General features: G+C 51.7%; 1 protein-coding gene across 1 annotated transcript; it reads right to left on the reverse strand.

The window, feature by feature from the left end:
• Window positions 1-2,257: 2,257 nt before the first annotated feature.
• Window positions 2,258-8,052, reverse strand: PDX1 (pancreatic and duodenal homeobox 1). Its single transcript, XM_012742293.3, has 2 exons — window positions 7,538-8,052; window positions 2,258-3,863 (listed from the first exon to the last, which is right to left on the reverse strand). The coding sequence occupies exons 1-2, from the start codon at window positions 7,941-7,943 to the stop codon at window positions 3,418-3,420; spliced, it is 852 nt and encodes a 283-aa protein (XP_012597747.2). The 5' UTR covers window positions 7,944-8,052; the 3' UTR covers window positions 2,258-3,417.
• Window positions 8,053-20,300: the final 12,248 nt, after the last annotated feature.

The following is a 20,300-nucleotide window of genomic DNA, read 5'->3' on the forward strand; positions in this document are numbered from 1 at the left end:
CGAGAGCTTTCGAAGGCAGCGGTGTCTGACCTTCGTATGAGCGGCGCACGCCAAGACTGAACAGCAGAGGGGGTCCGACAGCTCCCAGGTGAGGCAGATATTGGGGTCAACCCTGGGGTTCTGGGACCTGGAGGGCGCGCCGTTCGCAGAGAGAAGTCTTCCTTGAGGCCCAGGCCCAGGGTTCGCGTCTACTGGCCCCCGTCGGCCGAGGGTGGCCGCTCACAGATTGAGCTACACAAGTCGAGCTCTACGTGAGCCCCAAGCGAGTGCCACGCGAGTCGCCCTGGGGGGCCTGATCTATAAGGCGGCGGCTGCGTCTCTGTCCAGCCACCGGAGGGTTCTCGACAGAGTCCTTCCCCGCCCCCTCCCCCACGACCCCAGCTTCTCCAAGCCCATCCTCCAGCATCCGCTGCTTGGGTGGGCGGAGCCCAGAGTGGTACTCCGGGTGGCACTGGTTCCTCTTTCCCTGTTCTCTTCCCTTCACTCTCCGCTGCCTCCCGGGCCTTCCTGGAAGGCGGGTTTCCACCGGCGACAACGGCCCATCACCTCCACCACGTGCACTGGACTAGCGCCGGGCCCTGTCCTGAACTCTTCAAAGACGACAACATCTCGTTAAATCCTCCTTATGAGCCCATTCTAAAGACCTGGAGACGCGGACTCCAGTAAGGCCAAGCAGTAGGGAAGGAGAACAGGAATTCAAGCCCGGGATGGCGTGACTCCAGGTCCAGAGCCCGAGCTCTTCTCCGCAGGAGGCACAGGCTCGGGCGACCCGAGTCTCCGCCGCGCAGAGGGCTTTCGGCAGAGCTCGGAGATCCGGAGCCCAGCCCTGGGTGGTCGGAGGCCAGCGACCTTTCTCCTCCTCCCGGCTAACCCTGAGGCCAGCGCGGGGATTGGGGCGGGAGCCTCCGAGAGGGTGGCGGGTTCTGTCTGGGGCCGGGACAGGTCCAGGAGCCTCCACCTAGCGAGCAGCGGAGCTCCAGCGAGTCTAACTTACCTGGCGAAGGCCGCTGTGGGAAACCTAAGGGGTTTATTTACAAGGAAGGACGACCTAAAACTAGGAACAGCGCAGCAAAGATCAGTGGGTACATGCACAAGAATCAGATCAACAGCGACAGCGTGGGGACTTGCCAAAGGACGGGCGCTGCTGGGCCGCGGGAGAAGCCCCACAGCAGATCTCTGCTTCCGAAAGTGATGGTGATCCTAAAACAACAGGTAATATTTGTGGAGGGATAACTATATTCTAGATACCGAATTGAACACTTTACGTGTATTCTTTGGTTTAGACCTCACAACAACTCCATGATTACTATTTGCCCTCATTTTATGGATGAGGAAACTGAGGCACAGAGAGCTTTAATAATTTTTATCAGTGTTGTAGGCCAATATTTGAGGAACCCGGGGCTGGACTGGAACGCAGTTTTGCCAGACTCCAGAGCCCAGGCAGGTGTGGAGGGGACACCGGGAGATAGCACAAGTTCATTGATGGGAAAATTCCCCTTTCCGATCCAGGGAAATTTCTTTTATTCAGAGGGGCGTTCTGACTCGATTACTCTCTCCAAGCAAAAAAGCAACAACAAAAAACGCCCTGCGTCGTCTCTCTCTGTAGAAGAAAATAAAAGCGGCGACTCCTGGAGGTGAGCCCCTGGCTCCGAACTCAGAAAGCGCCCCGGAGGCGGCGCGGGCGCAGCGCCAGGCTAAGGAGCGCGCTGGCGAGCCGCGCGGGGGAGAAGCAGGGCGGCCCTGGAGCTTGGACGCCCTCCAAATCGGGACATCTTTATCTCTAACACAAGACGCTCTTGGCCCTGGGTCTCTAGGGGCAGCGACTCATCCTAAGCATCACTTTCTTTGGAAAACTACGGATTAAGTCCTCGCTTGAGCCCCGCAGCTTCGGGAGGAAACAGGAGACCGCGCCACGGTGCCAGCGGCTGCGTGTTTCGGTGCCGGTGGGCAGCTCGTGGCTGTGCCCTCCTTCGGTGTTAGCCAGCGGCACGCCCAACTCCCCACGCCCAGGCTGTATTGCCTGAGAAAGAGCTGGAGAAGAGACTCAAATTAAACATAAAACAAAAACGGAAAATTCACCCGTTCACACACTGCTCCAACTCAAAACCCAAGTGCAATGTTTCTTAATTATCTGGTTTTCCATGGTTAATACTGAAAAAAACCCACGATGGTTTAATTTTTTGAAGTGCATTGGAATCATCACACTGCAGCTTTGAAACAAAGCGAGGGCGATAAGTTTTTATCTCTTTCCGTTTTATCCGTATTTATTAAGCATTTTCCACAATCATAACCTGAACACAAGGCGCAGACCTGGAAAGGAGGAACTGATCTGGAAAGCACAGACCTGTTTGCAAAGAGCCGTTAGGTAATTTAAAAACTTTAAATAAAAGCCAGTTTTCCAAACCCTCCAATCACATTATGTTTTCGTAATTTTTAAAGATGTAGTAACCATACTGGCTCTGGCAATAGTTGCTCCCAAGACGCACCAGGCCACCCTGCTTGCTTTCGGCATGGCCTTACCGCTGAGACCAGGAACTAAATCCACATCCTAAACAGAAAGCTACAAGTGTCTTAGTTTGGTGATTGCTCAGGGGTCCATCATTCCCTCGCCCCAAGTCCAGGCAGGTCTCCCCTTGCCCTCCCCGGCAGGCAGCGGCGGGGGACCCGCTGGAGCGCACGCGGACCCTTGCGCGGCTCCTTCAGGCCAGCCCTGCCGCTGCCCAGCCCGCCTCGCGAGAATTTCCCTCTTCAGAAGAAAGGGGTGCACGTTAAAGGATGCGCAGTAGTGAAGTATGCGGCTGGAGAAGGAGAAGGGTAAAAGGAAGAAGAAAAAGAAGAGGAGGAGGAGGAGGAGGAAGAAGAAAAGGAAGAGGAGGAGCGGAGGGGCTCATTCTATTCCATTGGGATCCATTTCACCCGCTCGTTGAAACCTCAAACGTTTCAGTTATTTCTAAACGCGAAGTGGTCGCCCCGAGTAAGAATGGCTGTGTCTACCGGCAGATTAAGGCACTCGGTTCAAGTCGGGGGCCGCGTTTCCGATTTGTACAGTTTCCGTGTTTTTTATAGTCGGCTTCTCTAAACAGGTCCCAAGGGGGGCTGTTGCTGGCAGGGAGGGGCGTGCGCAGCAATTGCAGACACCGTCAATCCAATAATGTCACCGGAAGAGGTCCCAAGTATGACAGAAGCCAATGTCGCTTCTCCTTCTGAAAGTCCTGCCAGCATCTCCCCTCCCCGCGGGGCCCCGTTGGCACACGCGCCCGGGAGAGCAGGTTTTCCCTGCTGGTTTAGGGTGGGCCCCGCATTTCTGGCCCCATCCAACTGCCGAGGCCAGTCGTCCACACCCGGGGTCTTAGGCCTGCTCCCCCTCCTTGGCGAGGGGTCGAAGCCGCCCGGCAAGCAGGGAGCAGCCCCAGCCTCTCACCGTGCTTCCTGGGGCCGCCGAGGCGCGACGCTGGAGGGCTGCGGCGACGCACTAAGGCCGGGCGGTAGGCGGCCCTCTCGGGCAGAGACCGGGGCAGCGGGCGGCACAGCACCCCCGGGGGGTGGCGGCGGCGGCAGCGCCAGCATCTCCTCGCCCGAGGTCACTGCGCAGTCCTGCTCCGGCTCTGCGCCCCCGCCACCCCCGGCCGCTGTCCCGCCGCCTCGCTTCTTGTCCTCCTCTTTCTTCCACTTCATGCGGCGGTTTTGGAACCAGATCTTGATGTGTCTCTCGGTCAAGTTCAGCATTACGGCCAGCTCCACCCGGCGCGGCCGCGAGATGTACTTGTTGAATAGGAATTCCTTCTCCAACTCCAGCAGCTGCGCGCGCGTGTAGGCCGTGCGCGTCCGCTTGTTCTCCTCCGGCTCCGCTGCGTAGGCGCCGCCTGCGGGCGACAGAGGGCGTGAGTGTGGGCCCCCGCCCCCGCCCGGCCCCCGCCCACGAACCCCAGCCTTCAGCTGGGGCCCCAGGAGCCCCAGCCTTCCCAGCTGCTCCCGCCGGAGCCCGCCACTTCAGCACCCACCGTGGTCCCACGCAGCCCTTTCCCTGGCGCAGGGGGAGCCCCTTCTTGGAGGCCAAAGCTGAACCCGCTCTCGCTGTGAGCCCACGCGTGGCTCTGTCAGCGAGCGGTCCCTGAATGAGTCCGTTTAACCGGCGTTTCTCTTAGTGATGATTTACACGCATACGCTAGATACTTAAACCCAGTCGATTCTACAAAGGCAGCACCATGTCTTTAACACGGAATTTATGTTTTTTAAAAACACTTTCTAACGATGACCAGCAATAAAAAAATACATTTCGGATCATTATCTAATTCACATACGGATCTATAACTGACAAACTTTACAGGACATAAACCAACCTCTACCACCTACCATGCTATCTAATTTTTCCCATCGTTTACTATTTCGTTAGCCAAGTAAACTGATCTCATGAACCACTAGTGGGTGCAACCCGCGGTTTGAAAATCCCTGCGCTACTCCAGGTTATGACACATTTTGTCGTACCTGACCATATATTATCCCTCTCTAGAGTTGCATTGTAATCAGCCCCAACTGGAGAGCCAGCAGATTCTCTTTAATTAGAGCGTTGTAACCTCGGCAGGGCCCCTGCCCCGAGAAGGAATACTGTTGGGGGAAGCTCGCATTTGGCGGCAGCAGGACCCGGGCAGCTCGGTAGGTGTTCTGCGCCCTGGGTCCCAAATGCCGGCAGATGCGGAGGACCGGGGTTGGCGGGTAACCGGGGCCCCAGTGGGGCTGAGAGCGCGGCGGAGGAGGGGGTGGTCTTGCAGAAACCAGCCTTCAAGGGCTCAGGGCTCCCAGGTCCAAGCCCGGGCCACCAGGAAACCACAGCGAGTCCGGGCCGGGAGCTCAGAGCGGCGCAGCCCGTGTCTGCAGCTGCGCTCCCCCAGCACCTCCCGACCTTTTGTGTGAGAAATGCTGACGGCACCCGGGCTGTGGACGCTGGCGCGGGAAGTTCCTCCAAAGCTCTGGAGGCGTAAATCGGTTTGTCTTACCGCTGGGACAGGGGCATTTTCCCTGTGACTCTCGCTGAAGCCTCAGGGAGTTGCAATGCAAGCGTGCATGTGTTTGGGGAGGGGGTTAAGTTCACAACGCAACCTTCCTGGATATCCCATCCCCCCAGGCCGAGAGGAGGCGCCACAAGCCTAGGCCAGGCTCCCTGCCAGGCATCTCCCGAGTCCGCTCCGCCTTCCCTGGCCTGGGAGAGAAGGGGTGGGGGGTGGGGGCTTAAAGGAAGATTTTAAAGGTTCTCCAAAGTTCTTAAATTCAACCCAAACCTCTCGGGGCTCCCGCCCTTGGCTGCAGGCCTCCACCGTCTTGGGCGACCTGTGCCCAGCGCCAGGCGGCATGGGGTGGAGGTTAGGATGGAGGCTGTTGGAGGAGTTATGGGGAGAGGTCAAGGGCCCGGTGTCTGGGTCCTCCCCTAAGCGCAGAGTGAGGCAGTTTGGGTGCGAGCTGGCCAGAGCAGCTGATGCGGTTGATTTAGGTTGAGAGTTTCACAAACCCCTGTTGTCGTTAGTATTCATATTCGTGCTGGGAATGAGAGCCCTTTAGTCCCTTCACTCTTTCCCGGGCGTGAAACCCCATGGGGCGGGCAGGTAAGTCTGCCACTTCTTGAAGTTCGGCTCCTTCGAAAGTTTTCCCCGAGGACCGCAGAGGTGGGGAAGGGGGCGTGTAGCCGGCGCCCCGCAGGCGGCTTCCAGGGAGGAAAAGGAGGAGGCCGGCTCCTTCCCCGCGGGCTGAGGGCGCAGTGGGCTACAGGGTGCTGGCAGAGACCTCTGGGGCCCAGACTCCCAGCCCGAGCCTGTCGCCCTCCTAGGGTGCTCTCCGCCCCCCAGGCAAGGCTGCCGATTTGCCTTAGGGTTTTCCTTCCTGGCTTCTTGGGTCTTCTTGAGCCCAAGCTCCTCCAAAACAGGAGCAGCACCCCTTAGGGTGGGATAGGGAAGTTACCCCACCCCAGAAATCCTCTCTGAGGGACACTCGTCCTTTTTGCCAGGAGGCCCCAGGCCTGGAGGGCCAAGGGATGCCAGAAATGCGCGTGTCGCCAGCGCGGAGGGAAAGGAGCCCTGGAGCTAAGGCAGCCCTAGAAGGAAAGCACCTGCTGAGAGCAGCCACCCTCGGGCCAGGCCGTCCTCCCTCCTCCCAAGAACCCCACATCTCCCGAGACTTTGAGGGCTTTGGCCCTGGCCGCGCGCGCTGGATGAGTACCCCTCAGAGCCTCCGCAGCTTTTGGTGTCCCAGTGGCTCGGGTTTCGCAGAAGGTGGGGACGATTGCACCGATTTGGGCCAAGTCCTGAGTCAGGATCTTTGCCTTAGCGAGAAAGTGAGCTAGGAAGAGGCGAGCCCCGGGGCCCCTGGCGAGCCTGGATCCCCTGCCCCCAGGCCCTCTAGGATGCGCTCGGGGTCAGTGTCGGGCAGGGCAGGCAGACCCTGCAGACGGGCCGCTGAGGATCCTCAGGGGTGGGGGCGCCAGCTCGAGCTTCTTTCCCCCCACCCCCGACTGTCAGCCGAAAGGAAAAGAAAAGGCAACTATTTGCAATGCAGGTGTGACCAGAAGTGGCTGCAGCATGGAAGCGATAACATTGTGTAGGGCTGGGGCACAGACAACGCCGGAACTCGCCCGCAGCTCCTGGCCGGGAAGGACCTGGGGCTGCTCCGAGTCCTCGGCTCTCGGCTCCAGGACGGACTTTCTGATACACGCTGGCGCCCAGAGCCGCGGGAACCCCGGCTCCCGCCTCCCTGGGCCCGCTGTGCCGGGAGGGCGCATGTGGTCAGACTGACTTCCTGGGAAGCAGTGCCGGGAGACCCCCTCAAACGCTTTGGGTCGGTCAAAAATGAATTAGCATCTCAGACGCCCCCCAGCTGCGCGGCTCCGAAGAGAAGCCGCCGGTCTTCTGCCTCGCGGTGAGCACCCCCGCCCCCAGCCCCTTCCTGTTTACTCCCACCCTCCTCCCCGACCAGGGCCGCCGGACATTGCGGGGTTGGATGCAGTTTTCCTTTCCTTCCCTGCCTTTCAGTCTCTATCTGGTGCCCCAGAAACGCCCTGGCTTCTCTAATACAGCCCGGGTAGTGAGGGGACCCAGGCCTCCGAAAGCGACCTCGGGCCTGGGTTAGAGACATCCTGGGCCCTGTTTGGCTTCTTGCTCAGCACGCACTAGCGGGGAGTCCTAGGCTGCGGGATGCCTCGCTCCAGCAGGACCCCGAGAGTGCGAAGCCCTGAGTTTGGCTAGGCCTTGACTTTCTGGGGCTGGCACCCGAGGGGCGAGGGCTCCTGGGGCGAAGATGGATTCAGTATATAGGGAAGGAAGGGGCTTCAGCTTCCAGGAGGACAGCTGGATGGGAAAGATGCTCCAGATTGGACTATCTGAGCGCTTCTGGGCAGCTTATGGCCTCGCTGGCTCCGTGGTGTAGTTTAGTCCGACCCTGGGTTATCGGAGGGGCTGAGGACAGGAACAGGGAGAGGGTTCAGGGAAGCGTAGGAGGTAGGGGCAGCCAGGCCCAGAGCCGAAAGGAGAAAGGGGTGGGGAGTGAGGCTTACCTGCCCACTGGCCTTTCCACGCATGAGCTTTGGTAGACTTCATCCACGGAAAAGGCAGCTGGACGCGGCTGTGCTCCTCCAGGGCGCCCGGCTCGGCTCCATCCGGGAAGGGCCCGGCGGGCGGGTGAGGAAGCGCGAGCTGAGCAGGGAGGTGATGGTGGAGCTGCGCCACCGCAGGGTCGTCGGCGAGGGGGGGCACCTCGTACGGGGAGATGTCCGGGGGGCTGCCCTGCTCCAGCGCGCCCAGGGCGCCGGGGAACGGCGGCGGCGGCGGCGGCGGGGGCTGGCGGCCCATGTACAGGCACGCAGGGGGGCTGGCGCTGAACTCGGGCGCCGGGCCCCGCTGGAACGCGCACGGGTCCTTGTAAAGCTGCGTGGCCGCGTAGTACTGCTCCTCGCCGTTCATGGCGGCAGCCTGGGCTTGGGCGCCAGGAGCCGGGAGTAGGGAGCCGGAGCCGGCGACTCCGCCACAGTGCTTGCGGCGGCGCTCCCGCTACCTTTGACAGCTCCGCACTGTTCTCAGAGGGAACCCGCGGCCGGCGGGGAGACGCGGGCAGGCCGCAGTGCCATAGGCTCCGCTGTGCCCCACGTGGCCCAGCCTGGGGCCATTATTGGCCTGGCTGAGTGCCTTAAGAAGCCAGGGCCAGGGACCCGCCAGCACCTCCATTTGTTCCAGTGTTCCCTGTCAGCTGAGTCTGCTGCGCACCCCTGTGTGCGCGGCTGGCCCGGCTCTCCAAAGCGGGCGCGCACGAAAATATCAGAACTTCTCTTCATTTATAGAAACATTTTCAGCGTGTTTTAAACGTTTTTATTTTCCCTGTGTCTTTGATAATGTACATATTAGTTCATTAATATAAATAGACATGGTGAGGTTGTAATTTTTTTAACCGCTGGGGAATACGAATAAAAACGTTTGCAGACCCAGCTCTATGGGTCGAAATCAGTTGGTTTTAATTTATTTATGAAGTTTGCAGACGCCCACCAACCAGTGAACAAGCATAAAACCCTGGCTTTCGTCGCGTGTTTTTATCCGTGACTGTGCTCCAGGTACTTCTGGGGTGTGGGCTGTAACTTCGGAAGCATCCCAGTGGCTTAAACATTTTTTTAAATTGAAGGGCATTGCAAATTTTGATTTGGGAAATCGGGGTCCAGTTGGCTAACTGACAACGCAGTTTTCCAATGTGGCAAGACGGAAAGAAGAGGCCTCTGTCAGGGACTGGCTGGGAGACCAGCACACGGGGGTTGGTACGTGGTTTACAGGTTCTTGGTGACTCCACAGACCCCAGCCGGAGTCTGCCAGCGGAGAACTTCCGCTTTCTTCTGCTCGCAACTGAAATCAGGCAGGCGAGGAGGGAAGGGTAGTGGGGTATTTAGAAAAAGAAACAAAAACACGGCATTTTTCATGACAATGCCCGTGCTGGGCTTCAAACCATCCAGTAAGTTCTGGGGACTCTGAGGTCCTGACTTAAACAGAGTCACTTTTTCTGCACCCCCTGGGCGGACTGGCTCCCTCCGGGCGGCGGTGGCGCCGGGTCTCTCCGGCCTGGGCATGACTGACGCCGCTGACCTGCTAGCGCCGGGCGGCCCAACCGGCCTCTGACCGGGTCCTCCCGAAATGAAGGCATTTCTCAAACCGCCACAGAAAGTTTTAGAAAAATTGGGCACTTGTGCAGAAAAGCCTCGGCAAGAGAGCGTGAACCAAAAAGAACCGAGTAATAGGAAAATCACTGCAACCTGACTTTCCTAAACTACACACCCACGTCCAGACCTTTGCGAGTGGAGTTTAATACACTTTCTCCTACTGATCATATTTGTGTTTTAAATGCGTATGGATTGAGTGCGCTATTCTGAATACCCCTCATTGTCATCAAAAGAAAAAAAGTCAGTTGGGAGTTTGGACTTCTCTGCAGATTCCTTCTCTCGTGGGATGCTGCTGCCGTCCTCAACCTTCGCGCTGCGACGTAGTGCGCTGGCCACGGAGCGGTCCCTGGGGTGTGGGAACTCGAGCGGCTCCGGCGGCGTGGTGAGGCCCTGGTCGTCACCGAGGGGCAGGCGGGGGAAGGCACTGCGGGCGGGGAGAGTTCCGGTGATTTCTTCAGGGAAAAGGGCCACCTGTGGTCCTAAGGGGCCAGGGAGTGCAAGACCGGGGGACCCGCGCACCTAACCTCTGCGCGCCTGCGTCAATGAGCCCATTGTCCAGGGCAGCCGCGGAGGACTCGGAGCTATCACCCGGGCCCCGAGTGACCGCATCGACCCGGAGGGCAGGGCCGGAGGGGTTTGCCCCGCCGCGGTGTGTTGACCCTCCGAGATAATCCGGGGAGTCGCCGCGGGTTGACTTGGCGACGCGGTTATGATCAGACGCGGAGCTCCGCTCGGGACAAAGATCGGCCACTTTCCCCTCCCCCTGTCATTCCCTCCCCTCCCCCCTCCCCTGAGGACCATCCCCCAACTGCGGGTCGGCCCGCGCCCCACTCTCCCTCCCCTGCTCCCCGCGTGGCTCCCCACCCCCGGAGTGTTTACTTTGCACTTCTCGTCTAATTGCACATTTCTGTAAATTGGTCTCCATTTCGATGCTTCATTTGCTCCCATTTAATATTTTTGCTCGGTCCTGCAGAAAGAAAAGAGGCTCTCAGCAGAAAGCAAGTCCGCCCACTGCGGTCGCTGGCAGAAAAACCGGGTACCCCCCCTCCGTGGGAGGGGGCGGGGGTGCTGAAGATTTCAGTGGAGGCGCGTTCTCTTCTTCCCAATGAGCATTTTCTGCTGCCTGCTCCCTCAAGAAGGGCCCTAGGAAGCAAAGGTCAAACCACCATTTATTATTATTATTATTATTATTATTGGGTGAGACACGGCTATCGGGAATTTTTGATTGGCTAATTATCACGTACATTTATATTTTAAAAAAACGCATCCCGCAGAACCCGCCACTGCGTAAGATTGTGTGTCGTGCCTCTCTGTGGGTGTAGCTGCGGGTATCATAAAATCACCAGGTCCATTACAGGTGAAATGCGCTTCCGCTCCGCGTCCCCGCTGACGCCTGCGCCCCTCCAGGCCGCCTCGCCCGCTGCGGCCGGCAGCGATACCGAGCCATTAGGCCAGCGCCTTCCCGAGCCATTTAACAGCAGCTCTTATGGATAAATAAACAGAAAAGGCTGTAAACCAATTATAGTGTGGACAGTGAAAAAGTCGTTTATTAGCAGGACGTCCTGATAGTCCTCGCTGATAGCGGAGGTCCTCGCCTGCCCTCTTCCCTCTTTCCCCTGGCCCAGACGCAGTTCGAGCCCTGGAGGACACAGGCTACCTTGTTCTTGGTGAGTGGCTAGGCCTTCCTTGGTGGTTTCCACAGGCATGCCAAGGGCTGAGTTTGTCTTCATGATAAGATTTTAAAGCCATTGCATTCAATTATAAAGGAAAAACAAACAAACAAACAAAACAGATGAACCTCCTTTTAAGTCCAAGGTGCACATCATAACTTTATGTGGAAATGTAATTTATTAGAGCATATTCATTTTTATGATTATTTCACCGTTGAAAATAAAAATTGAGTTGAAAAACTCTGCAAAGCAAACAACATGATGTATGTAGTGAGATTAATCCTTCTATACTTGACTTTGAATTTTTGTGCCTTAGCATTTCCTCCAGTGGGCACTAATACAGCCGGGTTTCCATTCCCCCTGGGTGGAATCAATTCTTCCCTCCTGCTGCTTTCTAAATCCTCAGAACCTGGTACCCAGGTCTGAGAGGGGCCAGGGAAACCCAGGTGGGGAATAGGGGTGGTGGGGGCCAAGGACCCAGACTTTGAATCAAAAGTTTTCCATTGATTCCTAGGACAAAACAATTTAGTAAAAATAAGTGGGGACTTGAAATTATTTTCCAACTATTTTTGCCAATTAATAGATAATTCAGTACCCCCCACTGTACAAATAAATGCAGCTTAAAAATTGAATTTGATTGAATAATAATCTCATTCACTATCTCGCTGGCTCTCTTCAGGATGAGAGAGTAGAGGGGCAGGAAGGGAGGCTCTGCGTTCCCCAGTGCCGTGCACTGCTCACTCCACCCACCCTCAGTGCCTCCTCCCTGGAAGTGGGGCCCCGGCCACCAGCCCTTTCCTCTTTTGGTTTCGTCCTTCTGTGGCCACCCTATGAAAGGAAAGGTATGAAAGGAAGTTGAGACGCCAAAAGACCTGAGGTCTACTGCTGCTTCCCCACCCCTTGGGCATCCCTGTGGCGCACCCTCTGCCTATCTGGACACACCCCTTTGGTCTGCTCCCACCCAGGTGCCCATTTCTGGCTCTATCATCCAGCTGCGCAAGTCCCAGCCCTTACTCTTTCCATCTTGATCTCGGTTCCGGATAACCAGCCCTTGTTTCCACTGTAACTCCCCTTCTGTGCCTTCCCCTCCCCCTCCGGCCACCGTTTCCTGTGACTAATCCTTTGTTCTCCTGGGAACTTCTCCTCACCTCCAGCTTTCTGCTGCAGACCAAAGCAGGCTTGACCCGCACTGGCCAGTTCCCCCTGCTGCCCTCCTCAACCAGCCTGTATTTCGCATGGTTTATGGGTTTGAAGGACGGATATTTTCAATAATACTTATTGATCAAATGCCCATAGAGCCCTTACTGTGCGCCTGCCTGCAAACTCCTTGAGTGACTAAAACTCAGTAGTAGAAATATATTCTGGCTTTGGGGTACTATAGAAAGCTCGTAGGAGCTGCATACACCTGTCTTCCAAATCTGGCTGTGCCCTGCAAAAGCTGTGTGTCCGTTGACAAGTTACATAATAACTTCACTAAGCCTCCCTGTCCTTATTTTTAAAATGGAAATAATAGCACTGTCCTGTACAATGTCCCTATTGCATATAGTAATACCAACAGCAATCACAGCAAACACATGGAGCCAGGCACTGTTTCAAATGTTTTCCGTATGTTAATCCTCACAAAGTCTCGAGCTAGATACTGTTATCCACATTTTGCAGTGGAGGAAACTGAGGCACAGCCATTTTAAGTTACTGGCCCAGAGTCATACAGCTAGGAAGCAGCAGAGCCTAGATCCAAGCTGAGGTGATGTGGCTTTAGCATTCATTCTGTTGGCTGTGACACTACACTGTTTTGCTATACAGTAGCCACTCAAGAAATCTGTTTTATTGTTTTTGTGAGAATTTAATGAGACAAAACATCTAATGCTCGGAGCACTTCATGGGCACTCAATAAATGGTCATCTCTTCCTTCCTCCCCTAGCATTGCTTTTCATGCAGTGATAAACACTTAACTAATTGGCCATTACTGCATCCAAAAGAATTTCAGATTATAACCACAAGCCCATGTCTAAAGACATTCCAAGAGAGGTTGGCCTGGAAAGGAATATTCGGGAACACTGGCAGGAAGCATGGGTATATCACTCAGTGTTTTAGGGGAGCATGCCCCCCAGTGTGGTCCCACTTAAAGGAGGTGGAGGAAGGGGATTGCTGGAGGGCATTCACTCCAGCCAGCCTCAACACACCACAGAGAGAGAGAAACAGGTGTGGGGAAGGGGCAGGCAAGCCCTGTCCCACAGCCAGGAAAGCCCAAAGACTTGAAGGGGTGTGAACTAATCACAGCTAAAAATGCCTTACCTAGCCCAGTAGGGACAGAACCCAGCATCTAAATAGTGTCTTGGGCCAGAGGCCACTCCCATAGCATTTTCTGTGATTCTTCCATTTCTGGGTTGGAAGATGAAGCTCTCATCATAGACTTAGGAAACCCTAACATGGCTCAGGAGGGAAGGGAGTCATTCCAGTTTCTGGGTCATACACAGCAGGGCTGGAATCCTGCCCCGTTCCTGCTTTTTCCAGAAGAGACAAAAGGACATGAGCAATCCTGGTTGTCTCTGTGAGGGTGCAGAACACCCCCATCGAAGTGATTTTGTGTGTGCAAAATCTCTGTGTGTCCCCCAAATCTAAGACCCATGCAAAAATATTAGCATTAGAAAGCTATGGGGTAAAGTGGGAGAGTCAAGCCCAAACTCAGAGCCACAGGTCCCAAGGCCCTGTCTCTTGACTGCCTAGGGCAGATCCCGGTCTTGCAGTGATTAAGGTAAAAGGCTAATTGTTTGACTGTGGTCTCAACTTTGTCAAATTTTCCTATTAGTAATTCTTTCTGTGGTTGATACCTCTCATCAGTGTAGTGCTGTGCACAGAGAAAGGATATTTGAATACATTTATTTTCTATGTTTTCTACAATTACATATGGTAACACATTCACCTTTAGGCAAATTCCACAATGATACAGCCTCCTGCTTACCAATGAAATAACACGGATTCATCAGGCAGTATTTCTGGAAGCTTGGCTCATGCACCGTGTGTATCAAAATCACTAGGATGTTTTATAAAATGCAAATATCTGAGCTCAACCCAAGACCTACTGAATAACAATATGGCGGGGGGGGGGTGAGACTTGGAAATCTGCATTTTAAACACATACATGGTTATTATGAACACTACAGATTCAGAATAACAATAACACACTTAAACTATAATTTATTTGATATATGGAGACTCACACATACTCTGAAGGAACAAATGAAGCATGGGCATGCAAATAAAAGTCTACCCCTACATCTTAATGTTGTTGTGAGGTTTAAATGAGGAAACGTTGGAAAGACGCCCAGGTCAGTGCAAAAAGCAGAAGCTAAACAGATGTTATTTGAATCTTATAAATTCTGAACATTTCCCTAGGTTTCCCTTTCTCTCTTACACATCCGTTCTTTCTTTATGTGACTGCAGATTTAGAGAGATAGCACGATCTTACCTTATTATTGATCTTACCTTATTATTGTGCGTACTTGGACTGAGCTCGTCAGAAGGAGTGGGGCTGTGCTTGGGATGTTAATGTGGCTCCACGTGGGCCCCGTGGACTTGGGCTGAGCATTTCCAGCCACAGGAGCTAACACATAGGGCAAATAGAGGGAGGCAATAAAACCAAAGCAAATTGATTCTCCTCCAGGCAGCACCATTAACTTATGTCTTAATGCAATACTCTCTCCACACTGAACATGACCAAATAGCTTCCTTTAAAGGTAAATGAATTTTATATAATTTGTAGCTAATTCCATTTAATTCTGCCCACATGAGCATGTGATAAGGGAATGTTAAACTGGTTAACAACAACAGGCTAAAAGGGGCTTTCGGGAGGAGCCAATATTTGACTTCCAAGTGCTCTGGCTCAACGCTGAGAAATGCAGATCACCATGAGTGTGCTGGTTTCTTGGTTATTTGCTTTCTGTTCTCCTAGCTCCTGAGTAAAGGGCAGTGAGAAAACACTAGGATCCCATCTGTCACAACGAGGCCAGTTACAACAATAACTACTATTTTTTTTTTAAATAAAAATCATTCTTGGTCTGACAAACTCGCTTTGGATTGCAGGGAATCAGAAAGAGTAAAAATAATAGAATCAATAACAACGTTGTTATCTAGTAACTTAAACAACCCTTGCCTGCTGGGATGGCAAAATGGGTTTTCTTATCTTGGAAACAGGGAAACTTTCTGGATAGTAAATAATTTTTCACAAAATGTTTCTAACTGGATTAGGTTCCTAGAGAAAGTGCCCAAGGTAGGAACCATGCCAAATTCTAATCACTGAGATGCATTATTTTAAAACATGGGAAAGAATTGGGGTCTTTTTAAAAAATCTAATACTGATAATTTCTTCTTTTTATATTCAGTGGACTATCAACTGTGGTATAATTCTTTGAAGATTGAACATTTTAAATGAGAGGTTCTCATTGAAGGTTTGGATCATCTGGTCAACTGGATCTTCCTTCTTGTGTGAGCCTTTGGCCCCATGCTGTGTGCTCTTGGGAGCATTCTTCATTCACATTGACTGCTCAGAGTCAGGTATGGCTGTCTCTGCTGAATAATCTGTCTAAGAAACAGCCGGGAGTGGGCCTAATTTGATTTGGGTGTTGCATGTTTGTTATTTTGCATGCAAATATTGATGATTCAGTTCAGGAGTCATGCAGTATGTCTTGTTTTGAGGAAAGTCATCTCCCTCATGGTCCAGCTGTATGTCACAGCAACTAACTAATACACACACCCACCGAAGAGATTATTGTGAGCTGCTTCATTCAAATAATTGAAGGGAAAGTAGAAGCTGAGGGGCGTTGAAGATCAAGTTTGTCTTTCCTGCTCCAGTTTGCACCCAAGTTTGTCACTTGTGTGCTGAACTTTCAGTACAGACCCAATCATTTCACATTTTAATGTCACTTTGACGTCTCGTCTCGTAGAGTGTGTCCTTAAAGTCTGAACACAGGCAACTCTGTATCATTTCAACAATGTATTTCACGGGTACGAAATTTTAAAATAGTATTATCTATGTTTCCCAGACTTTATGGCCAGTCTTTATATAAACTGACCTAATTTCCACTGGTTTTCTTAGAAAAGAGGCACACATGGAACTAAAATTCAATTTAGGCGAAGAAAATCTTTCCTCTCTCTACAAATGCTGACTTGTAAAACGTAATCAATCAGTGTTGTCTGCTTCATTTACAAAGCAATTTGTTAGACTCTGCCGACATGTTCACAGTCAAACCTTGCAGTTTCTGAAAGTTAGAGTTAGAGATTGCCACGAATCCAGATAAACAGCAGTGTTTTCTTACCTTCCCAGCACATTGTGACAGGTGATAACAAAAAGGCAAACAAAAGTCTCTAACCCCTAGCCTGGTGTAATCTGTCTCCTGGCCTGTAATTACACAGAATTCAAATTTTTCTCAAGAAAGTGGAGTGACATCATTTACCTTTTTGTATTTATATGACCGGTAGCCAAATTTAAATACATAACTAGAGAAATTCAGCAAGGAAAAGTAGGGGAAACATTCCAATTTTTCTCTTTTTTTCCTGCTGTGTTTCCTTATGAACCTCTTCCTTATAAACCCCAGGGCTATTTTAAGAGAATACTGATAGTATGCCATCTACTATTTACAATATTCTAGGACTTTGGTTCCAATTTTTGCTTCCTAGGATGAGAGAAAAGAACTGTGAGATGGTTTATGTACATTTCAGCTGAAAAAATAATTCAACAAAGTTGTTGGGTAAAGGGCAGTGGTCTTGAAAGTCGATAGGCACATGGCTAGACCTATTCCTCACTCCTCGTCTAATTCAAACTCTGGTTTTCTACAAAAAACGTACTTGAAAAGAGTCAATTTAGTGCAACTTCTAAGAAAATCACTAACTGGGGTCATAGAAGTAACAAGCACCTTAGCACCAAATTTTGCACAAAGCCATCCCGTATATCCAGTTACTAGGAGTTTCACAAATTCCGTCTGCTTTCTTTTACTCTCTCCACCCATAAAGGGTTGGTGCCCGGAAGAAAAACATTCTTCCCCAATAGGTGAACAAAGATACAGTTGGCCCCTGTGTACTCCCAGGGGATTTGTCCCAGGAACCCTGCAGATACCAAAATCTGAGCATGCACAAGTCCCTTACTGCACATCACATTGCGGATGTCGCCTCTGCGTCCACGGCTTCCCCACCCTCTGGTCCAATCAACACATCAAAAACAACTCAGTTGGTTGGATGTACCAATGCCCAACCCACGACTACAGAGGGCCAACTGTTCTCAAATCATGGTTCTGACTACGTTGTTTTAATTAAGTAGCTCTTTGAGATTATAATGAATTCGATGAATCATCTCCCACAGGAAAACACACGTGTATAAGCACATAACATTCTACATGATATTTCAGAAAATGTACCCCTCCCCCATCACATCCATCACCTGGACCCAATCCATGCCCAGCTTGTACTTTTCATCCCTGCTTCTGAATTTTTGGTTGATGGTACTATGCACTATTTGGAACTTTATAAAAATTGCTTCTTTGTAAATACTCTAAGGATCGTTGCTTGTTTACTTGATTAGGTATGTTCATGCTACTTACAGAGGACTTATACAATGGATAATCATTGCTCAATTTTCTTACTGTACTTACCTGCTCCATGAAGGTAATAAACATATTGAAGGCCAAATGGTGAGTTTGGGAGATAGGGAATAATAAGCCTAAGATTAATTAGAAATTCATAGACTTATAGATGCATTGAAGTGTGACATTGATCTGTAGCCACAAACAGTAGTTTGGCTTTAAAATTGTTCTTTTCCTTCTGTTCCTTGTCTAAATATCTACTCTGTGCCAGGAACTGTTGCAGGGCTTTGGGGATATAAGAGAATCAGACATAAGCTGTGCTCTGGAGGCCTTAGATTCTAGTAATGGGAAGAAAATAAGCTCGGGCACACACATGCACACGCGGAGTAAAAAGCTGGTGAACACATGACTCATGTAGAGACAATCTGACCTGGCAGCAGGTTTTAGTCATTTCCTGAAAGCAGATAGGGTATGGTCGGGCCTCATCATTCGCTATCAATTTGACTTTGGACTTTCAGCTGACCCGTGTTTCCAATTTCTCCTCTACCGAGCGGCAGCTTGGCGAGTGGCAAACGTACGCACGCCAAAGCTGGACCGTCTTGGTTTGATTCCCGGCCCCAGCGCTCATTAGTTGTGTGGCCCCGGGCAAGCTCCTCAACCAGAGTCTCTGTGCTTGAGTTCCCTCCTCTGTAAAATGCGGGTAAAGAGAATGCCTACCGCATGGGGTCCGCACCATGAGTTCGGTGTGGAACGCACTTTGAAAAGAACGTGTCTAGCATCTCACCAGACTCTTCATTCACTCACGTCCAACAAATATTTATGGACTGTCTGCTCTGTACTGGAGACAGGTGACGTTGCAGTAAATGGGTAGTCTCTGCTCTAAAGAAACATCTAGTTTAGTAGGGGGGAGTAAGAGAAGGAGAGAGGAAATTTAAATGCAGTGACTGGTCTCTGTGATTGAGTTTATGCAGCTGTGACGGTAACACCATGGCAGGGGTGTGTCCCTAATCCTGGGTGCTTTTCTTCCTCCTACTCCATCAGTGCCCTACCCTAGCCTTCCGCTCCTTTAGGATTCTCCTCACAGAGGAGAACAAAATCCATTTTAACTGTGGTTAAAAAAACCCCCACATAACATAAAATGTACCATCTTAACCATTTCTAAGTGTATTCACATTGCTGTGTAACCAATCCCTAGAACTCTTTTCACCTTGTAAAACTGAAACTGTGTATTAATCCACAACTCCCCATTCTCCCCTCTCCCAGTCCCGGGCAACTACCTCGCAGGGCTTTATAACTTTCACGCATGTTCTGCATCACACTAGTTTCTCAACGTTGTGTCATTCTAGCTACTGTGAATGGGACATCATTTGCCATCACTCAGCTGGAGGCTTCCCTCCGAAATAAGTCTGCTTTTTTTCTTCCTGTTGCTACTGCTGTTTTCCAGAATTCTATGGAATTATGAGCTTGTGTCTTCTGGAAAATAAATTGCTGTAAGTTGAGCAGCTTTCTAGGAACAGGTGTGTTAGTCACTGGGCCAATGGCGTTTGCTGAGTGCTCACTGTTTGCCCGTCCCTGAGCTCAACTGGTAGAAGATACTACGGGGTTGGGAGGCAGCAAGAAAGGATCTGTTTCTTCTAAGCTTTAAGGAAACAAGTGTGTGGAAGCACGCATGCACACATACACACTGACTTAGAAATATTTATATAAGCACCCGACCTGTGCATCCCAAGCGTGTCTAAGAGGATGAAAGCAATGTTGCAGCCATGTGAATATGGCAACAGGGAGCACAGACCAACATGTGAGAGACCGAGGCCCTTGGACCAGCTCAGAGGCTGTTGGAGCAGTTGAGATAGGAGAACGTGTAGCCTTGACTGGTGATGAGAATGGAGAAAAGGGAAAAATCCAAAATTTAACAGGAAGAAACTATAGGACTTGGTGACCTGTTGAATAGGAAGCAAAGGAAAAGGTGTAGGGGGTGTGTTTTGCTGGGTGCTTATTTTGTGCTGGGCCATTTGCCCATTCATTGCGTCTCATTTATGTCCCAGCGCATTCCTGAGTCAGGTGTTGTCACCCCCATTTCACCACTGAAGAAGCTGAGGGTCAGAAAGGTTGACCAGCTCCCCCAAAGTCACCTGGCGAGGAGCTGGTTGAGTCATACATTACCCAGAATCCGTCTGACTCCAAAACCGTAGTCTTTAATCACCAAGGTGCCCTCGAGGTTGCTAGTCTGGGAGACTGAAAAAGTGATTTTACTGTGGACAGAAAAGGTGGTGTTGATAGAGGAAGCCAGGTTTTAGGGAGAGATAATGATTAGTCCTGTTTGAATATGCTGAGTCTGAGACGCAGGTGGGCAGCATGACTTGGAGAGGCTCACAGGCACTTGGAGCTGGAGAATGGGCTGAGGGAAGAGCGATGGGCGAGGACCACTAAAGACCTGCGTTGATTTGCCTGCAGCAACTCTGGGTGTAAAAGAAAGGAGAGGGCGGCGCGGTGGCTCATGCCTATAATCCTAGCACTCTGGGAGGCCGAGGCGGGCAGATTGCTCAAGGTCTGGAATTTGAAACCAGCCTGAGCAAGAGCAAGACCCGTCTCTACTATAAATAGAAAGAAATTAATTGGCCAACTAATATATATATAGAAAAAATTAGCCGGGCATGGTGGCGCATGCCTGTAGTCCCAGCTACTCGGGAGGCTGAGGCTGAGGCAGCAGGATCGCTTGAGCCCAGGAGATTGAGGTTGCTGTGAGCTAGGCTGACGCCACAGCACTCACTCTAGCCTGGGCAACAAAGCAAGACTCTGTCTTCAAAAAAAAAAAAAGAAAAAAGAAAAGAAAAGAAAGGAGAGAGGATATACTCACCTAGGAAGCAGAAAAGAGAA

Source organism: Microcebus murinus, chromosome 13 (assembly GCF_040939455.1).
Source record: "Microcebus murinus isolate Inina chromosome 13, M.murinus_Inina_mat1.0, whole genome shotgun sequence".
NCBI lineage: Eukaryota > Metazoa > Chordata > Mammalia > Primates > Cheirogaleidae > Microcebus > Microcebus murinus.

Coding starts and splice junctions, on each gene's coding strand:
- PDX1 (XM_012742293.3), bottom strand. CDS start 7,943: ATGAACGGCGAGGAGCAGTACTACGCGGCCACGCAGCTTTACAAGGAC. Junction 3,864..7,537: donor GTGGAAAGGCCAGTGGGCAG/GTAAGCCTCACT, acceptor TGTCGCCCGCAG/GCGGCGCCTACGCAGCGGAG.